The sequence below is a fragment of the Bos javanicus genome, chromosome 29 (genome assembly GCF_032452875.1).
Source record: "Bos javanicus breed banteng chromosome 29, ARS-OSU_banteng_1.0, whole genome shotgun sequence".
Taxonomy (NCBI): Eukaryota; Metazoa; Chordata; class Mammalia; order Artiodactyla; family Bovidae; genus Bos; species Bos javanicus.
The window spans coordinates 51,167,765-51,184,188 of record NC_083896.1 but is presented as its reverse complement, the minus strand read 5'-3'; the positions used below and the strand labels follow the sequence as shown (position 1 = coordinate 51,184,188).

At 56.7% G+C, this 16,424-nt stretch overlaps 1 protein-coding gene across 5 annotated transcripts; it reads right to left on the bottom strand.

Annotated features, from left to right (window-relative positions):
* Window position 1: 1 nt before the first annotated feature.
* On the bottom strand, window positions 2-14,854 carry RNH1 (ribonuclease/angiogenin inhibitor 1). Of its 5 annotated transcripts, none has more exons than XM_061407574.1 (10): window positions 14,687-14,854; window positions 7,981-8,086; window positions 2,347-2,517; window positions 2,063-2,233; window positions 1,519-1,689; window positions 1,256-1,426; window positions 1,002-1,172; window positions 612-782; window positions 307-477; window positions 2-184 (listed from the first exon to the last, which is right to left on the bottom strand). In XM_061407574.1, exons 2-10 carry the CDS (start codon window positions 8,064-8,066, stop codon window positions 97-99), a joined length of 1,371 nt encoding a protein of 456 aa, XP_061263558.1. In that variant the 5' UTR covers window positions 8,067-8,086; window positions 14,687-14,854; the 3' UTR covers window positions 2-96. The 5 variants fall into 5 exon arrangements, with proteins under 5 accessions (XP_061263558.1, XP_061263560.1, XP_061263559.1 ...); XM_061407576.1 differs by lacking the exon at window positions 14,687-14,854 and adding an exon at window positions 10,222-10,333; XM_061407575.1 differs by lacking the exon at window positions 14,687-14,854 and adding an exon at window positions 9,966-10,062.
* Window positions 14,855-16,424: the final 1,570 nt, after the last annotated feature.

Below are 16,424 nucleotides of genomic sequence, written 5' to 3'. Positions count from 1 at the left end.
CTGCCAAAAAGGAGTTTTAATAAAGTGCCTAAGGTTCTCCGCCAGAAATGAGCTGACTTGACCTTTTCTCAGTTAACGCCCCGTGGGGGACGGGGCTCAGGAGATGATCCGCAGGCCAGGCTTGCTCTCCTCCACAGCCCGCAGGCGCTCGTCCACTGCCTCGGTCCAGTAGATGTCGTACAGGCTGCGGGGGGAAGCGGGGCGGGGAGGGGGTGAGAGGAGCCGAGCCCCCCACCCCGGCTTCTCACCTCACCTGCCTGCCCCTGCCCACCTACGCCCCGCCACCCCCACCCCACGGCCACTCACACCAGCTGCTCCAGGCTGCAGGCGGGCTGCTCCAGGCTGCCCAGCAGCTGCAGGACGCCGGGGTCGCCCAGGCCGTTGTTGCTCAGGTCCAGCTCCCGCAGGCTGGGGCTGGCCAGCAGGAGTGAGGCCAGGCCGCCACAGCTGCTGTTCGTCAGCTCACAGTCGCCCACCCTGGGCAGAGGGCGGAGCTGCGGTCAGGTGGAGGGCGTGCCCCCAGGTGGCCACCAGATAGTGGGGTGCCAGGGGGTCTAGGTCCTGGCCATCCCCACCGTCAGCCCCGGTGGACATACCCCCCAGCAGCTCACCAGAGCACCCGCAGCACAGTGCCCGGCTGGCCCAGGGCCTGGCACAGCACGTGGACGCCCGCGTCGCCCAGCGGGTTGCTGCTCAGCTGCAGCTCCAAGAGATGCTTGTTCTGGGTCAGCATAGAGCTGAAGTGCTGGCAGCAGGCGGCCGTAAACCCGCAGGACTTCACCCTGAGGGCGGCAGGGGCTGCAGTCACCTCTGCCCAAACTTCTGCGGGGCCCTGGGAGGCCCCCAGGGGCCCAAGCCCCGAGTGCGCCTGTCCTCAGGCGGCCACGGTGCCCTCCTGGCCGGTCCTCCAGGGCCCCAGTGCTGTCGCCCCCCCGTATCCCCCAAGTTCATCCCCGAGCGCCCGGGGCCTCCAGCCCCCACACGCCCTGCGGCCCCCTCACCACAGGGACTCCAGCTGGCAGCCGGGCTGCAGCAGGCTCTCGCACAGCAGCTGGGCGCCCTCGTCCCCCAGGCTGTTGCCCGCCAGACTCAGCTCCTTCAGGGCCTCCTTGGCCTGGAGGACGCGGCAGAGGTCTCTGCAGCCGCTGACGGTGAGGTCACACTCCCAGAGCCTGCGGGGTGGGGTCCCCGTCAACACAGAGACCCTGACACGCGCGGGTGCCCGTCTGCCCGCCCCACCCGGGGGCGGACTCACCACAGGGTCCTGAGCTGGGAGCTGGGGCTCAGCAGCCCGGGGCACAGCTCCGCAAGGCCCGCGTCGCCCAGCCGGTTGCTGCCCAGGTCCAGGTCCTTCAGCGAGGCCTGGGAGGCCACGATCCCACACAGGTCTTTGCAGTTGGCCGCCGTGAGGCCGCAGTTCTCCAATCTGGGGGCACGAGAGGCGCCGGGAGCTGGGGAGCCCCCAACCCCATGCCCGCCCGTGCCCCCTGCCCCGCCCCACTCCCGACAGCAGCTTACTTGAGAGTCTCCAGCTGGCAAGCAGACTCCGCCAGGCCCCGGCACAGCGCCTGGACCCCGGCCTCGCCGATGTCATTGTTGCTCACCACGAGCTCCTTCAGGTCCCGCGTGGCCCTGAGCACCGCGGCCAGGGGCTCGCAGCTGGCGGCTGTCAGGCTGCAGTACTCCAGCCTGGGGGCAAGCGGTGGTCAGCCCTGAGCCTGGCCTGGAGGGCACCTGTCTGGTCTCGTTTCCCCCCGCCCCAGTGAAGAGGACAGCAGAGGCTGTCGGGCTCCCAGGTGGGACAGCACAGGGGCCAGGGGCTGTCTCCCTGGTAGAGACCTGGCCCAGCTGGGCCTTTCGGGCTCAGCCTCCTCCAGCCAACACTGACCCCATCTAGGCTCCCCAGGGCCACAGGGCCGCCTCAAAGCTCCCCGCAGGCGATGAGCTGGGAGGGGACCTGCCCAGGGCAGACACTCCGCACAACGCAGGGGATGGGTGAGAACAGGGCTGGGGGTGCCCGGGGTGGTTGAGGCCACGCAGGGCCCCGGGCAGGCACACTCACTGCAGCTTCTCCAGGCGGCACTGGGGGTCCAGGAGCCCCTCACAAAGCAGCCGCAGGCCGGCATCCCCCAGCGGGTTGTCGCTGAGGTGCAGCTCCCGCAGGGTGGGCAGGGAGCGCAGCACGCCCGGCAGGACTCCGCAGCCAGCCTCCGTCAGGCAGCAGTTTTGGAGGCTGGAGACACGGGCCGTCAGGGGGCCTGAGAGCCACCAACCCCCCCGCCGAAGACAAGCCACCTAGGCTGTGGGAGACTCGGGGCCCAGGGCCAGCCCACCCAAGCGCCGCACCTGAGCTTCTGGATCTTGCAGGTGGGGCTCTGCAGGCCCTGGAGCACCAGCAGCACGCCGCCGTCGCCGAGCTCGTTGGTGCGCAGGCTGAGCTCCGTCAGGGACGCGTTGGCCTGCAGCGCGGACCCGATGTCCTTGCAGCGCACCTCCGTGAGGCCGCAGTCGTCCAGCCTGCGGGCAGACACACCGTCACTGCACACGGCGGCCGGGGAGCATCCCGCGACAGGGCACCAGGCAGGAAGGCCACGGGCGGGAGGCAGGCTGCAAGGGTCAGACGCTCACTCTCTCTCAAGCGGCAGAGGAGACAAACTACAAGTGTTAGGTTTTTTTCCTTCTCCACAAATTTACAAAAGGCTTCTTTTAAAACTCTGCGTTGCCATGACAACACCTGGTTCCAGCAGAACTTTTCTCAACCTTGAGCTAACCAAGCATTTTTCTCACGCAAATGCTTTTCTCAAGCTATGTTAATGAACTGTGTATTCACCCTAGACTCGGTCTCCAAGTTGGTTCTGCCTAAGAGCCCACTTGACTAACCAGTATGTTTTACTCATGCAAATGTTCTCTTACACTATGTTAATGACACGATGTCTTTACTTGGAAACCTGCCTTTCCTCAAGACTTCTGTCAATTGTTTCATGGCTCAGGATGACTCACCAGCTGCCAATGTTATCTCAAAATGCATGTTGTGGGTGAGGGGCCTGGTGCCAGTCTCTGAGTTTTGGGACATCTCCTTTCTCTAATTCAGCTCAGTTCAGTCACTCAGTCATGTCCGACTCTTTGCAACCCCATGAACTGCAGCACACGAGGCCTCCCTGTCCATCACCAACTCCCGGAGTTTACCCAAACTCATGTCCACTGAGTTGCTGATGCCATCCAACCATCTCATCCTCTGTCATCCCCTTCTCTTCCCGCCCTCAATCTTTCCCAGCATCAGGGTCTTTTCCAATGAGTCAGTTCTTCACATCAGGTGGCCAAAGTCTTGGAGTTTCAGCTTCAACATCAGTCCTTCCAATGAATATTCAGGAAGGATTTCCTTTAGGGTGAACTGGTTGGATTTCCTTGCTATCCAAGGGACTCTCAAGAGTCTTCTCCAACACCACAGTTCAAAAGCATCAATTCTTCGGTGCTCAGCTTTCTTTATAGTCCAACTATCACATCCATACATGACTACTGGAAAAACCACAGCCTTGACGAGATGGACCTTTGTTGGTAAAGTAATGTCTTTGGTTTTTAATATGTTCTCTAGGTTGGTCATAACTTTCCTTCCAAGGAGTAAGCATCTTTTAATTTCATGGCTGCAGTCACCATCTGCAGTGATTTTGGAGCCCAGAAAAATAAAACCTGCCACTCTTCTCACTGTTTCCCCATCTATTTTTCATGAAGTGATGGGACGGGATGCCATGATCTTAGTTTTCTGAATGTTGAGGTTTAAGCCAACTTTTTCACTCTTTCATCAAGAGGCTCTTCTTCACTTTCTGGCCTAAGGGTGGCGTCATCTGCGTATCTGAAGTTATTGATATTTCTCCTGGCAATCTCGATTCCAGCTTGTGCTTCCTCCAGCCCAGTATTTCTCATGATGTACTCTGCATATAAGTTAAATAAGCAGGGTGACAGGATACAGCCTTGACGTACTCCTTTTCATATTTGGAACCAGTCTGTTGTTCCATGTCCAGTTCTAACTGTTGCTTCCTGACCCGCATATAGGTTTCTCAAGAGGCAGGTAAGGTGGTCTGGTATTCCCATCTCTTGAAGAATTTTCCACAGTTTATTGTGATCCCCACAGTTAAAGGCTTTGGCATAGTCAATAAAGCAGAAGTAGACGTTTTTTCTGGAACTCTCTTGCTTTTTCGATGATCCAGCAGGTGTTGGCAATTTGATCTCTGGTTCCTCTGCCTTTTCTAAAACCACCTTGAACATCTGGAAGTTCACGGTTCACGTATTGCTGAAGCCTGGCTTGGAGAATTTTGAGCATTACTTTACTAGCGTGTGAGATGAGTGCAATTGTGCAGTAGTTTGACCATTCTTTGGCATTGCTTTTCTTTGGGATTGGAATGAAAACTGACCTTTTCCAGTCCTGTGGCCACTGCTGAGTTTTCCAGATTTGCTGGCGTATCGAGTGTATAGCACTTTCACAGCATCATCTTTCAGGATTTGAAATAGCTCAACTGGAATTCCATCACCTCCACTAGCTTTGTTCGTAGTGATGCTTCCTAAGGCCCACTTGACTTCACATTCCAGGATGTCTGGCTCTAGGTGAGTGATCACACCATCATGGTTATTTGGGTCATGAAGATCTTTTTTGTATAGTTCTTCTGTGTATTCTTGCCACCTCTTCTTAATATCTTCTGTTTCTGTTAGGTCCATACCATTTCTGTCCTTTATTGAGCCCATCTTTGTATGAAATGTTCCCTTGGTATCTCTAATTTTCTTGAAGAGACCTCTAGTCTTTCCCATTCTATTGTTTTTCTCTATTTCTTTGCACAGATCACTGAGGAAGGCTTTCTTATCTCTCCTTACTATTCTTTGGAATTCTGCATTCAAATGGGTATATCTTTCCTTTTCTCCTTTGCTTTTTGCTTCTCTTTTTTTCACAGCTATTTGTAAGGCCTCCTCAGACAGCCATTTTCCTTTTTTGCATTTCTTTTCCATGGGGATGGTCTTGATCCCTGTCTCCCGTACAATGTCACAAACCTCCATCCATAGTTCATCAGGCACTGTATCTATCAGATCTAAATCTATTTCTCGCTTCCACTGTATAATCATAAGGGATTTGATTTAGGTCATACCCGAATGGTCTAATGGTTTTCCCTACTTTCTTCAATTTAAGTCTGAATTTGGCAATAAGGAGTTCATGATCTGAGCCACAGTCAGCTCCTGGTCTTGTTTTTGCTGACTGTATAGAGCTTCTCCATCTTTGGCTGCAAAGAATATAATCAATCTGATTTTGGTGTTGACCATCTGGTGATGTCCATGTACAGAGTCTTCTCTTGTGTTGTTGGAAGAGGGTGTTTGTTATGACCAGTGCATTTTCTTGGCAAAACTCTATTAGTCTTTGCCCTGCCTCATTCCGTATTCCAAGGCCAAATTTGCCTGTTACTCCAGGTGTTTCTTGACTTCCTACTTTTGCATCCCAGTCCCCTATAATGAAAAGGACATCTTTTTTGGGTTTTAGTTCTAAAAGGTCTTATAGGTCTTCATAGACACGTTCAACTTGGGCTTCTTCAGCGTTACTGGTCGGGGCATAGACTTGGATTACCGTGATATCGAATGGTTTGCCTTGGAAATGAACAGGGATCATTCTGTCATTTTTGAGACTGCATCCAAGTATTGCACTTTGGACTCTTCTGTTGACTGTGATGGCTACCCCATTTCTTATAGGTGATTCTTGCCCACAGTAGTAGATATGATGGTCATCTGAGTTAAATTTACCCCTTCCAGTCCTCCTTAGTTCACTGGAGGCACAGGTGAGCAGTGGGCTGCAGACCTGGGTGTGGCATGAGCCCTCTTGGAGGAGGTCGCCATTGACCCCACCACTGAGCTGCCAGAACTGACACAGGGCTGGGAAATAGACTCCTGGAGGGCATGACCGCTCAGTTGTGTCTGACTCTTTGCAACCCCATGGACTTTACAGTCCGTGGAATTCTCCAGGCCAGGATACTGGAGTGGGTAGCCCTTCCCTTCTCCAGGGGATCTTCCCAAGCCAGGGATCGAACCCAGGTCTCCGCATTACAGGTGGATTCTTTACCAACTGAGCCACAGGAGAAGCCCTTTCTCTAATTAGCAGACTGCTAGTAGCTATATAACATCCAGCTACAGATGGATGCTAGTGCAGGGGGACACTCTTTGTGCCCCCTTCTGATGTCTGTGTCAGAAGCTGTCTCTATCTCCTTTATGCTTTAATAAAACTTTATCACACAAAAGCTCTGAGCGATCAAGCCTCGTCACTGGCCCTGGATTGAATTCCTCTCCTGCAGAGGCCAAGAATCCCAGTGTCTTTCACGGCTCAGCAACAACCTTTCACTTGGGCCAAGAACTGAACAACGCAGGTCACAGCACATCTTACAATGAAAGAGAAAGAAGTGACCAGATCAGCTCGTGAACCTGTTAAGATAACGACATGTGTAGGGACGTGTGCCCCCACACCTTCCACGGGGCACAGGCAGCAGGTACGGCGCCTGTCCACTTCCAGGAAGAGAAACCAGACCCAGACGGAGCAGCTCAAGAGCACAGGCCCGCTGCAGGTCCCAGGGAGGCCAGCGCGGGACGCGCCAGAGCGCGACCCAGCACCACCGCCAGGCAACCAAGTAAACAATCGAGTGGACCCAGGTGGGAGGGGCGCCAGCTGTCGCCCGGAAAAGACAATCGAGAAACGTGGAAGGAAGGCAGAAACTACACTCCCAGCTGACAAAGTCCTAGTAATGCTGTCTGGCAAGACCCACCAACAGATGCAAAGATGGGTGGGCAAAGCTCTGAGCAGAAGCAAAATGTTAGCAGAGCCTGAAGGTGTCTCACCCTGAGAACCGGCAACACCCCCTCATCAGCAGCCACGGTGACCACCGGGGGTGACCATGTGGCACCCCTGGGACAATATCTCCACGGTACAGCATGCCAGGCAGGACACAATGTCATTCTGTTGTCTTCCCAAAGACGTGTGACTCAACCACGGGAAGGTGTCAGAGGGACTTTCACCAGAGCCCCAGCGAGCAGACCCCACCGTCAGGCAGCCAAGGACAAGAGGGACAGAGAGGCCATCACAGACGGGAGGGGCCGTGGGGGCCTGCACGACGCTCTCGGAAAAGCTGGTGACGTTGAGTCCAGGCCATGTCGGGCGCCTCACCTTGACCAGCGCCCCAGGTGACGGGGCACAGGGGACCCTGCCTCGTTTTGTGACTCTTCCGTAAACCTAAAACTACTTCAAATAAACCCAAAAGGAAAACGTGAAGCAGACAGGCTCTTGTCTCTTGCTTGTGAGCCCTGAGGAGCTTCTGGGTTAGAGGGCTAGTCTGGGCTCAGATTCGACCACAGCCTGGCCAGGGCAGGGGGCAGACTGCCCCCATGAGCGGGCTGCAGCAACTTCGTGCCCAGGGGAAGGGGACGCTCTGACCTGCAGGCCCAGCCAGAATGAGTTTACCTTCAAATGGCTGGAAAAGTACAGAAAGAGTAATACTTCACGCCGCAGAAAACCATGCAAGGTTTATATCAAGCGTCTACAAGTGTAAGGGCTTCCCTGGTGGCTCAGACAGTAAAGAGTCTGCCTGCAATAAGGGAGACCCAAGTTCGATCCCTGGGTCAGGAAGATCCCCTGGAGAAGGGAATGGCAACCCACTCCAGTTTTCTTGCCTGAAAAGCCCATGGACAGAGGATTGGGGTGAGCTACAGTCCATGGGGTCGTGAAGAGTTGGACACGACTGAGCGACTGTCACCTCGACTTTCTCTAAGTGACGTGACCTGGGAGCACAGCTCACCCCGGGAGGGTGGCCCCCCATGACCTGGGAGCACAGCTCACCCCCGGGAGGGTGGCCCCCCATGACCTGGGAGCACAGCTCACCCCCGGGAGGGTGGCCCCCCATGACCTGGGAGCACAGCTCACCCCCGGAGGGTGGCCCCCCAGGTCGGTGGGCACAGCGGTCCTACCTGACCACCTCGTACTGCTGGATCAGAGGCAGCAGCTCCGTCCAGCGGGCGTCGCTGAGCTGCTCACACTGGATGTCCAGCTTCATGGTGTGAAGTGAAGGGTTTCCTGGCAGAGGCAGGGGAAGAAGGAAAACATTTCAGCCAAGCTCTCAAGGTCTGACGGGCCAGAGCCACTGGCGGGGAGCACCCCACAGGGCCCCAGACACCCCAGGAGAGGTTCCTGCCTGCCGTGTTTCCCTGCTTCAGCACCTCTATCCACCTCACCGCCAGGATCAGGAGTGGGAGGGGGCTCCCCGCTGAAGACACCACAGGCCGCAGAGCTCAGGGGTGCCGCGGCGGGAGCAGAGGCAGCTCTCATCCCCCAGCCCCCATTCGTAGCCTCCTGGGCACCGCCTACCCAGGAGGAAGTGGAAACCCGTGCCAGCCACCCAAAGTTCTGCCTCTCCCCTGCCTGAGCGAGGGCGGGTGGAGAGGAGGGGGCCCGTGGGCCAGAAAGCCTGGAGACTCAGCTGGGGGCACAGGGGCTGGAGCCGACCCCCAGGATGCACCTGGGCCCTCCCTGCCCCGAAGCAGCAGCGTGGGGGGCAGGTGCCTGTGGTCACCAGCAGCTCCTCAGGGGCACCAGCTTCAAGGGCCCTGGACAGGACGCAGCAGGTGGGGTGGGGACTCCAGGCCCAGTGGCCTGCACTCGACGGTGCACTCTTGAGTGGCACCCTGGGGTGCCTGCTTACAGATCCCCTCTGGGAGCTTGTAATCGGTGCAGGGCATGTCCTCCGCCCCACTCTGACTCAGCCCGGGGACCTGCCCCCCGAGAAGCCAGCTCACCAAGGAGGCTGAGAGGAGGGAGGCCTCTGGCCAGCAGGTCTGGGATAGGAGGGCACAGGCCCTGAGACCTCAGCAGGGCCACGCAGAGCTGCTGCTGCCTGTGGCCCAGAAGGCGGGGCCCGCAGGAGAGGAGCCCTCGGGGAGCCAGGAGCTGGGGGGCTGCCCAGGTTCAGGGCAGGGAGTGGGTTTCATACAAAGAGCAAGCATTCAGTGAAGACTCGCGCCTGGAAGCCATGCCTTCCCAGGTCTCCGGAGACAGGGTGACCCAGGCCCATGTGAGATTCCTGCTTGCGGGGACCCCAGGTTCCTGAGAACAGTGTCTCACTCGTGTGTGTCTGTGCCTGGCACGGCCCCGGCCTGGCTGAACGGGGGACGCCCCTCCATCTGCAGGCTGATGGAGCCCACAGTGGGCAGAAAGCCAGCCAGGCAAAGGCTCTCATTCCTTTCTTGCTGGGAAAGCTCTAGCGCCGACAATCGGGCAAGAGTCACAGATTTACGCCTGCACGTCCTAGTAGGGAGCCTGCTGAGAAACTGAGGCCAGGGCTCGGGTAACCGGCCACTGCGCAGAGCAAAACCAGACCCACCCCGCCGCCAGGCCAGGGTGTGGCCAGCCAAACCCTGACTCAGAGTCCTGTCATCCCAGGAAGGGGGCCAGCAGGCGGTCCCAGGCCCCACGGACCCACACTGCTCCCCACCTGCGCCCTCGCCCTGAAGCTCCCTGACTCCCAGCCTGACAGGAGGGCACTCGGCTCTCCCTGGTAGGAGGCAGATACCAGCAGCTGAGACGCCCCAGCCCTGACCCGACTTCTGAGTATCCCTCCGTTGACGCCGGGGCTTCATAGCTTCCAATGGACACCCATCCCTTTGAAAATCCACGAGAAAGTATAAACACAGCCTCCTCACAAGCCCCGGGTGAGCCTGCCTGATCTGGGCAGGAACAACCACGCGTCCCACCCACGGCCTCCCTGGGAATCAGGACTCCCACCAGCTGGGCTGCTCCGTAGCCCTGAGTCACGGCCCAGGATCTCAATAACGGCCCCGAATTAACGCTTAAAAGCGCGGCGACTTAAAAGCTGCTGCGCAAGACCGCGCCGGACACACGCCTGCGTCCCTTCCGCCTCGGGTACGGCCCAGCCTCCCCCCCGGCGCAGCGCGGTTACCTCTGCGGGGCGCGGGGGGCGGCAGGGAGCGGCGGCCACCCAGGGCCGCCGCCGCCCTCCACGCCCGCCGGAGGCCCCGCATGTGTCCGGGGGTCTGGGGTGAGCGCAGGGGCGGGCCGGGGCCACCCTAGGGAGAGGACTCCCGGTCCCCCGGCCCCCGCCTTTTCTCGGGCCCGGGAGTCAGCAGCCCCGCGGTCAGTGGCCGGAGGACCCCGAAATGCCGCGGCGCCCCGCTCGCCCCGGACCGCGATCTCACCTCCAGCCGCCGCAGACCTGAGGGCCGAGCCGCGTCTTCCGCCAGGCGGGAGTTAGGGTCACGGCCAGGGCGGGGCCCTGGGGGCGGGGCCTGGCGGCGCCGGGGCAGACGCGCCCCGAGGCGGGCGCCGAGCCGCCCTCGCCCACCGGAAGCCCCCCGCGACCTCGGCCCTCCCCGCCTGGCCCGGGCTCTCTCTGAGACGCGCGCCGAGCCTGTGCCCCCGAGCTAGGCTGCGCCGCTTTCCGCTGAGCTGCCGGGTAGAAGCTGCCGTCCCTGTCTGACTTTCCACTTCGTCGCCCAGCACCGGGGCAGGCCGCCGCGTGGGGAGGAGGCGGGCGCAGGCGCGGGGAGCCGCGACCACCCCACGGAAACGGGCGACGGAGCTTCGTCTGCCTCCTCCCCGCGGCAGGCAGACGCGGCGTTTCCCAGAGCACGGAAATCAGATACCTGAATCACTTCTTTTTGCTGCCAGAAAGGAAAAGATGTTATTTGTCCTGGCTGGTGAAACGCGCGCGTGTGTGTGTGTGTGTGTGTGTGTGTGTGTGTGTGTGAGCAGACACGGTAGGGGTGTGTGTGTGTGTGTAAGCAGGCATGGTAGGGCACGCACGCACACACAGACATAGTAGGGTGTCCCGGGAAAGAGAAACAGGCATGGCTTTCCTGACAGACGAGAAGCCATTTTGACCAAAGCCATTCCGTGATCTAAGCCTGGGCGGGATACTGGCTCTTGAACAGGTCTTAGGAATTGGTCCCAAGGGAAAAAGGAACGCAGAAGCAAACACTGCCATCAGGCGAGAGAAGTCGCCACAGCCAAGGTGGTCCACCGGCTGTAGCCTCTCGGTTCCGTTTCACTGGTGACGATGAGCCTGAAGTCTCAGCCGCCAGACCTACTGGACCGAAGGGGTGGAGATGACCTCCTCTGACCCTCCTGACTTCAGTCACACAAGCCTCGGGCTCTGGCGGGAGACAGTGCTTTGGGAAAGGTCACTGTGTTCTTACTTGCTCTGAATAATAATCCTTTCTTCTCCCAATCTTTGGCTTGTTTATATCTTTTGGCTCGAGATCCACCATGAAGCAAACCCAGTTTTTCAGGTAACAAATGTGGAGTTTGGCTTATGTAAACACTATACACCCCTCCATTTCTGTGTATCAATTGAGGAATATTCACACATGAGCCAAGGAGACATGTTCAAAATGTCTACAGCATTTTGCAACTGTCCAAACCTGGAAACAATCTAAATGTCTATCAGAAAAACGTTAAAAGCATCATAACACATCTGTTTCACTCCCCTCTAGGCCTAACCATAACGAGTGTCATGACTTGACCCACCCTCGTGATTGCACAGCAGCCTTCAGCAAAGATCGTTGGAAAGCTTCAGGGGGGTGTGTTTATTACTCACATGTGTTGGAATGCATATGGCGTGCCTGGGGCGACACAGTAAGGTGGGCACACACGGGGGCGGGGGGAGCAGGCGGACGGGGCCCTGCTTTTATCCGGGTCGAGTATGGCAGCCGAGGGAATGGAAAACCTAAGCACTCACCATCCTCCAGGAGAAAACGGCCTGACACCTGTGCTGCGCTCCTCCTGCTCCTGTACACACAATACCATTTTACAAGTAAAAACGAGAGATAAGGAACAGTGGGCAGAATAACAGCCCCCAGAGATGGTCATGCCCTAATCCCCAAAGCTGCAAGTTATCTTAGACGACAAGGGGGTCTCTGCAGATGCGACCAAGTTAAGAACCCTGAGGTGGGGAGACTGTCCTGGACTACTTGGACAGGCCAGGTAGTCATAAAGATCCATGGAGGAGAAGCAGAGAAGCCAAAATCAGAGAGGAGCCAGGTAGTCATAAAGATCCATGGAGGAGAAGCAGAGAAGCCAAAATCAGAGAGGAGCCGGGTAGTCATAAAGATCCATAAAGAGAAGCAGAGAAGCCAAAGTCAGAGAGCAAGAGTGACAGCGGAAGCGGAGCTGCAGCCGCGCTGCCTCCAGGGTGCATCGAGGCTCGCTCTCTCTCTCTCTCTCTCGGCGCTGGAAAAGGCCAAGCCCGAAGTTCTCTCCTGGACCTTCTGGAGAGAGTCCGCCTGTGGATACCTTGATTGTAACCCCTAAGGCCCATTTCAGACTTCTGACCAAGGCAAGAAGGCAGATGCCCCCTTCCGCCCCCAGGGTAAAGCAATTGGAGATTCATTCCCTTTCTGCTATCTGCTACGTCGCTTCAGTCGTGTCCGACTCTCTGCGACCCCACAGACGGCAGCCCACCAGGCTTCCCCGTCCCTGGGTTAGGGTTAGGGTTAACACTGGAGTGGGTTGCCATTGCCTTCTCCAATGCATGAAAGTGAAAAGTGAAAGTGAAGTCGCTCAGTCGTGTCCGACTCTAGCGACCCCGTGGACTGCAGCCTACCAGGCTCCTCCGTCCATGGGATTTTCTAGGCAAGAGTACTGGAGTGGGGTGCCATTGCCTTCTGGGAGGAGGCTGGGCCCTGCCTAAACCACATATTTCTCATTCTTGAAGCCGAGAGACCTCCCCTAACACAAACAGAAAGGCTCCTTGGAGGTCAAAGGGGAATGATGCTAAGCTACTCAAGGGCTCTGTGGTAGACTCTATCTTGGCTAAAAGTTTCATGGGCACACGTGGGAGGGTTTGTGACATACCAAACATGAGTATGGCAAGGCTGCATATTGTCACCCTGTTAATTTAACTTATATGCAGAGTACACCATGTGAAATGCCAGGCTGGAGGAAGCACAAGCTGAAATCAAGATTGCTGGGAGAAATATCAACAACCTCAGATATGGAGATGATACAGCTCTAATGGCAGAAAGTGAAGAGAAACCAACGAGCCTCTTGCTGCTAGTCAAAGAGGAGAGTAAAAAAGCTGGCTTAAAACTCAACTTTCAAAAAACTAAGATCATGGCATCCAGTCCCATCACTTCATGGCAAACAGAGGGGAAAAGTGGAAACAGTGACATATTTTCTTTCCTTGGGCTCCCAAATTACTGCGGACAAAGACTGCAGCCACGAAATTAAAGGACACTTGCTCCTTGGAAGGAAAGCTATGACAAACCTAGACGGTGTAGTAAAAGCAGAGACGTCACTTTGCGGACAAAGGTCTGTACAGTCAAAGCTGTGGTTTTTCCAGTAGTCACGTACAGATGTGAGAGTTGGACCATAAAGAAGGCCGAGAACTGAAGAACTGATGCTTTTGAACTGTGGTGTTGAAGAAGACGCTTGAGAGTCCCCTGGACTGCAAGGAGATCAAACCAATCTATAGTAAAGGATATCAACCCTGAATAGTCATTGGGAGGGCTGTGCTGAAGCTGAAGCTCCAATACTTGATGATGCAAAGAGCAAACTCATTGCAAAGACCCTGATGCTGAGGAAGATTAAGGGCGGGAGGAGAAGGGGATGACAGAGGATGAGATGGTTGGATAGCATCACTGACTCAAGTGACATGAGTTTGAGCAAACTCTGGGAGATAGTGAAGGACAGCAAAGACTGGTGTGTTGCGGCCCACGGGGTCACAAAGGGACAGGCACGACTTAGGAACTGAACAACAAAGAATAGGTATGTGTACACGAACAGACGCAAGTATGTGAACAGACACGTAAGCAACCTGACGTCACGGCCCGTGTGTGTCACTGTGAAGCAGGAAAGGAACAGGCTGAGCTGACTCCATCTTGAAAAAGAAGGAAACGCCATCTTGCACTTTCAGTGAACTTTGGACTATGTGCCTGGTAGCCATGGGGATAACATGCCTACGGCGGAACTGTACTCCCAGACTGATAAACACAAGATTCCATACCAAGATTTCCCGTCGCCAAAAAGAATGCAATACTCCCCTACGTAGTCAATCAGCTCTGTAATCTTTATGGCCCCCATCAGTGTAGGCTGCAATGTATAACCAGCTGCCCCTTCTGATTATGACTCATGGCTGTAACCTGATTGTATCTCCCTTTAACACTTTCCAGGCTAGGGTTAAGGAATTTGGAGCTGTGGGCTTGAGCAGTACACTTAAGATACATAAGGTTTTCACAAAAGTTGGTCGGAGTCCCTGGCTAAAGAGGAGACTCCCGCCTCCGACCGCTGGTGTACTAAACTGCACTCCACTCTCCACGCTGTCCTTCTGAGAGTTTGTTTCCGGAGCGTTTAACTGTAACAACAGTTCAGACGTATTCAATGTCCGCAAGCAATCTCCACAGGCTGACACTGACTGTTTTCAGCTAGCCCTCGTCACAACCCGAGTCCTCAGCCACCGAGGCGCTGTCCCACTTAGGTCATTCTCTTCACCACGGGAGCTGCCCGCCCACCCCCCCGGGCCTCGGGCAACAGCTGCAGGAGGCCGGGTGGCTATCCCAAGGCCCATCCCAAGGCCGGGCGCCATCCGGGCGAGTGCGTTCTGCCAGGGCTGTCTGTCCTTCCCAGGGGTCGGTTCTGTGGGGAATAAGGTCGGGGTTACTCAACTTGAGAAGGAAAGTCTGACTGGCAAGCCCTCGGTCGTGTAACTTGCAGGACCCCAAAGAGCGGATCCCACGACCACGCGAGACAAGCAAGCCAAGAGGCAATGCGCAGACGCACACTCTGCGCCGCGCGTCGGGGCTCCCAGCGTGCCCCGGGAGGAGGGCCCGCAGGGAGCGCGCACGCGCGGAGGCGCACACGGGCGCGATGACGTCATCAGAGCGCGCCGGCGTTCGCTCCTCCCTCGGGGGGTCCGCCTCACTGGCCCCGCCCCGAGAGGCCCCGCCCCCTAGGCCCGCGGCCGCGGGGAGCGGGGGGGCCCTACCCAGCGAACCCCTCGCCCCTTCTCGCAAGCGCGCGTCTCCCCAGGCTGCGTAAGCTCAGTGGCGCCCGGCGCGCGTGCACACACAGGAAGACCAAAGCGGCGTCGGTAGGAACTGACTTCGGGCCGGTCAGTCGTCTCTTTGGCCCATCTGCTGATAGACTGCGGGAGTGACTGACTTAGACACGACGACGGACTGTCTCCAGCCTGCAGACCCAGAGGAACACGGCCTACTTCCGACCGAGGGGCTGCCTTGGGGCCCGCGTTGGGGCGGGGCGCAGAGTGGGGGCGGGGCCTCGCGTCCGCTGGACCAGGCGGGGGGCGGGGCCTTGGGCGGGCCTCAGGCTGTGTCGGGGGCGGTACCTGGGGGGCGGGGTGAGTGTAGCCACGCCCCCCAGTGGGCTGGGCCTGATCCTCAGACCAGCAGGGCGGTGGTGGGTGGGCTTCTCAGGTCCGACCGGGTGAGGATGAAGCCTCGCTGGGCCCGGGCCGTCAGCGGGTCAGTTCTCTGACTTAGAGCAAAGTCTGGATCTCAGGATTCTAAGAGCACTGACAACTGGAGCTGGAGAGTAAGACATAGAGACAGTGGTTTTGAAAGAAAGAGGCAATTTTGTAAATTAAAAAAAAATCTGTAATCTATGGGTGTAATCTATTCATCTAACATAGGCAATGAATGGTAATAATTCAGTGTCTCACCTAAATGTATTCCTTGACTCCTGCGTGCCTAAGTGTGTTGTACGTGCTGAGGATTCAACATTGAGCAGAGCAGACAGAAATTCCTGATGGAGGGGACGGCCAGGCTCAGAAGGGTGACCTGCAGACTGGAGCTGGTGAGGAGCGTGGCCAGTTGTCTGCAGACTGAATGAAAGAAGTGGTCCAGCTGAAGGAGATAAAATTGAGAGCTGAGTAAAACTCCTGAGGAGGGAAAGGAAGGTCTACAAGGACCTTCCCCCGCATTCCTCACCTTGTCGTGCTTGTCGATTTTGAGATACCCCACAACGCTGAGTACAGCAGGTTACCACCATACGTGCAGTGGACCCCTCCCAGAGTGTGCTGGCCACAGTGGGGGCCTGTGGAATTCACTGGGAATTATGTCATTGTCATTATTTTTTGACTTACCTGATTCACCTGGTTGAGTCCTTATCTTTCTTTCTTTCTTGACCATGTGGCTTATGGGATCTTAGTTCCCTGACCTGGGATTGAAACCAGGCCCTCTTCAGTCCTAGCATTTTGAACTTCTAAATGGGGTCACTTTTTTTTCCCTCCCTGGAGAGCACCTTCTGGTATTTCATTTGGTGTGGGCTTCCTGGTGATGGATTCTGCCAGTTTTTGTTTCTCTGAAGACTTCTTTTGTTCTTTATTTTTCAGGGACGCTCTCACTGGGTGTGGAAGTATAGGCTGGCGTTTATTTCTGCTGGCATT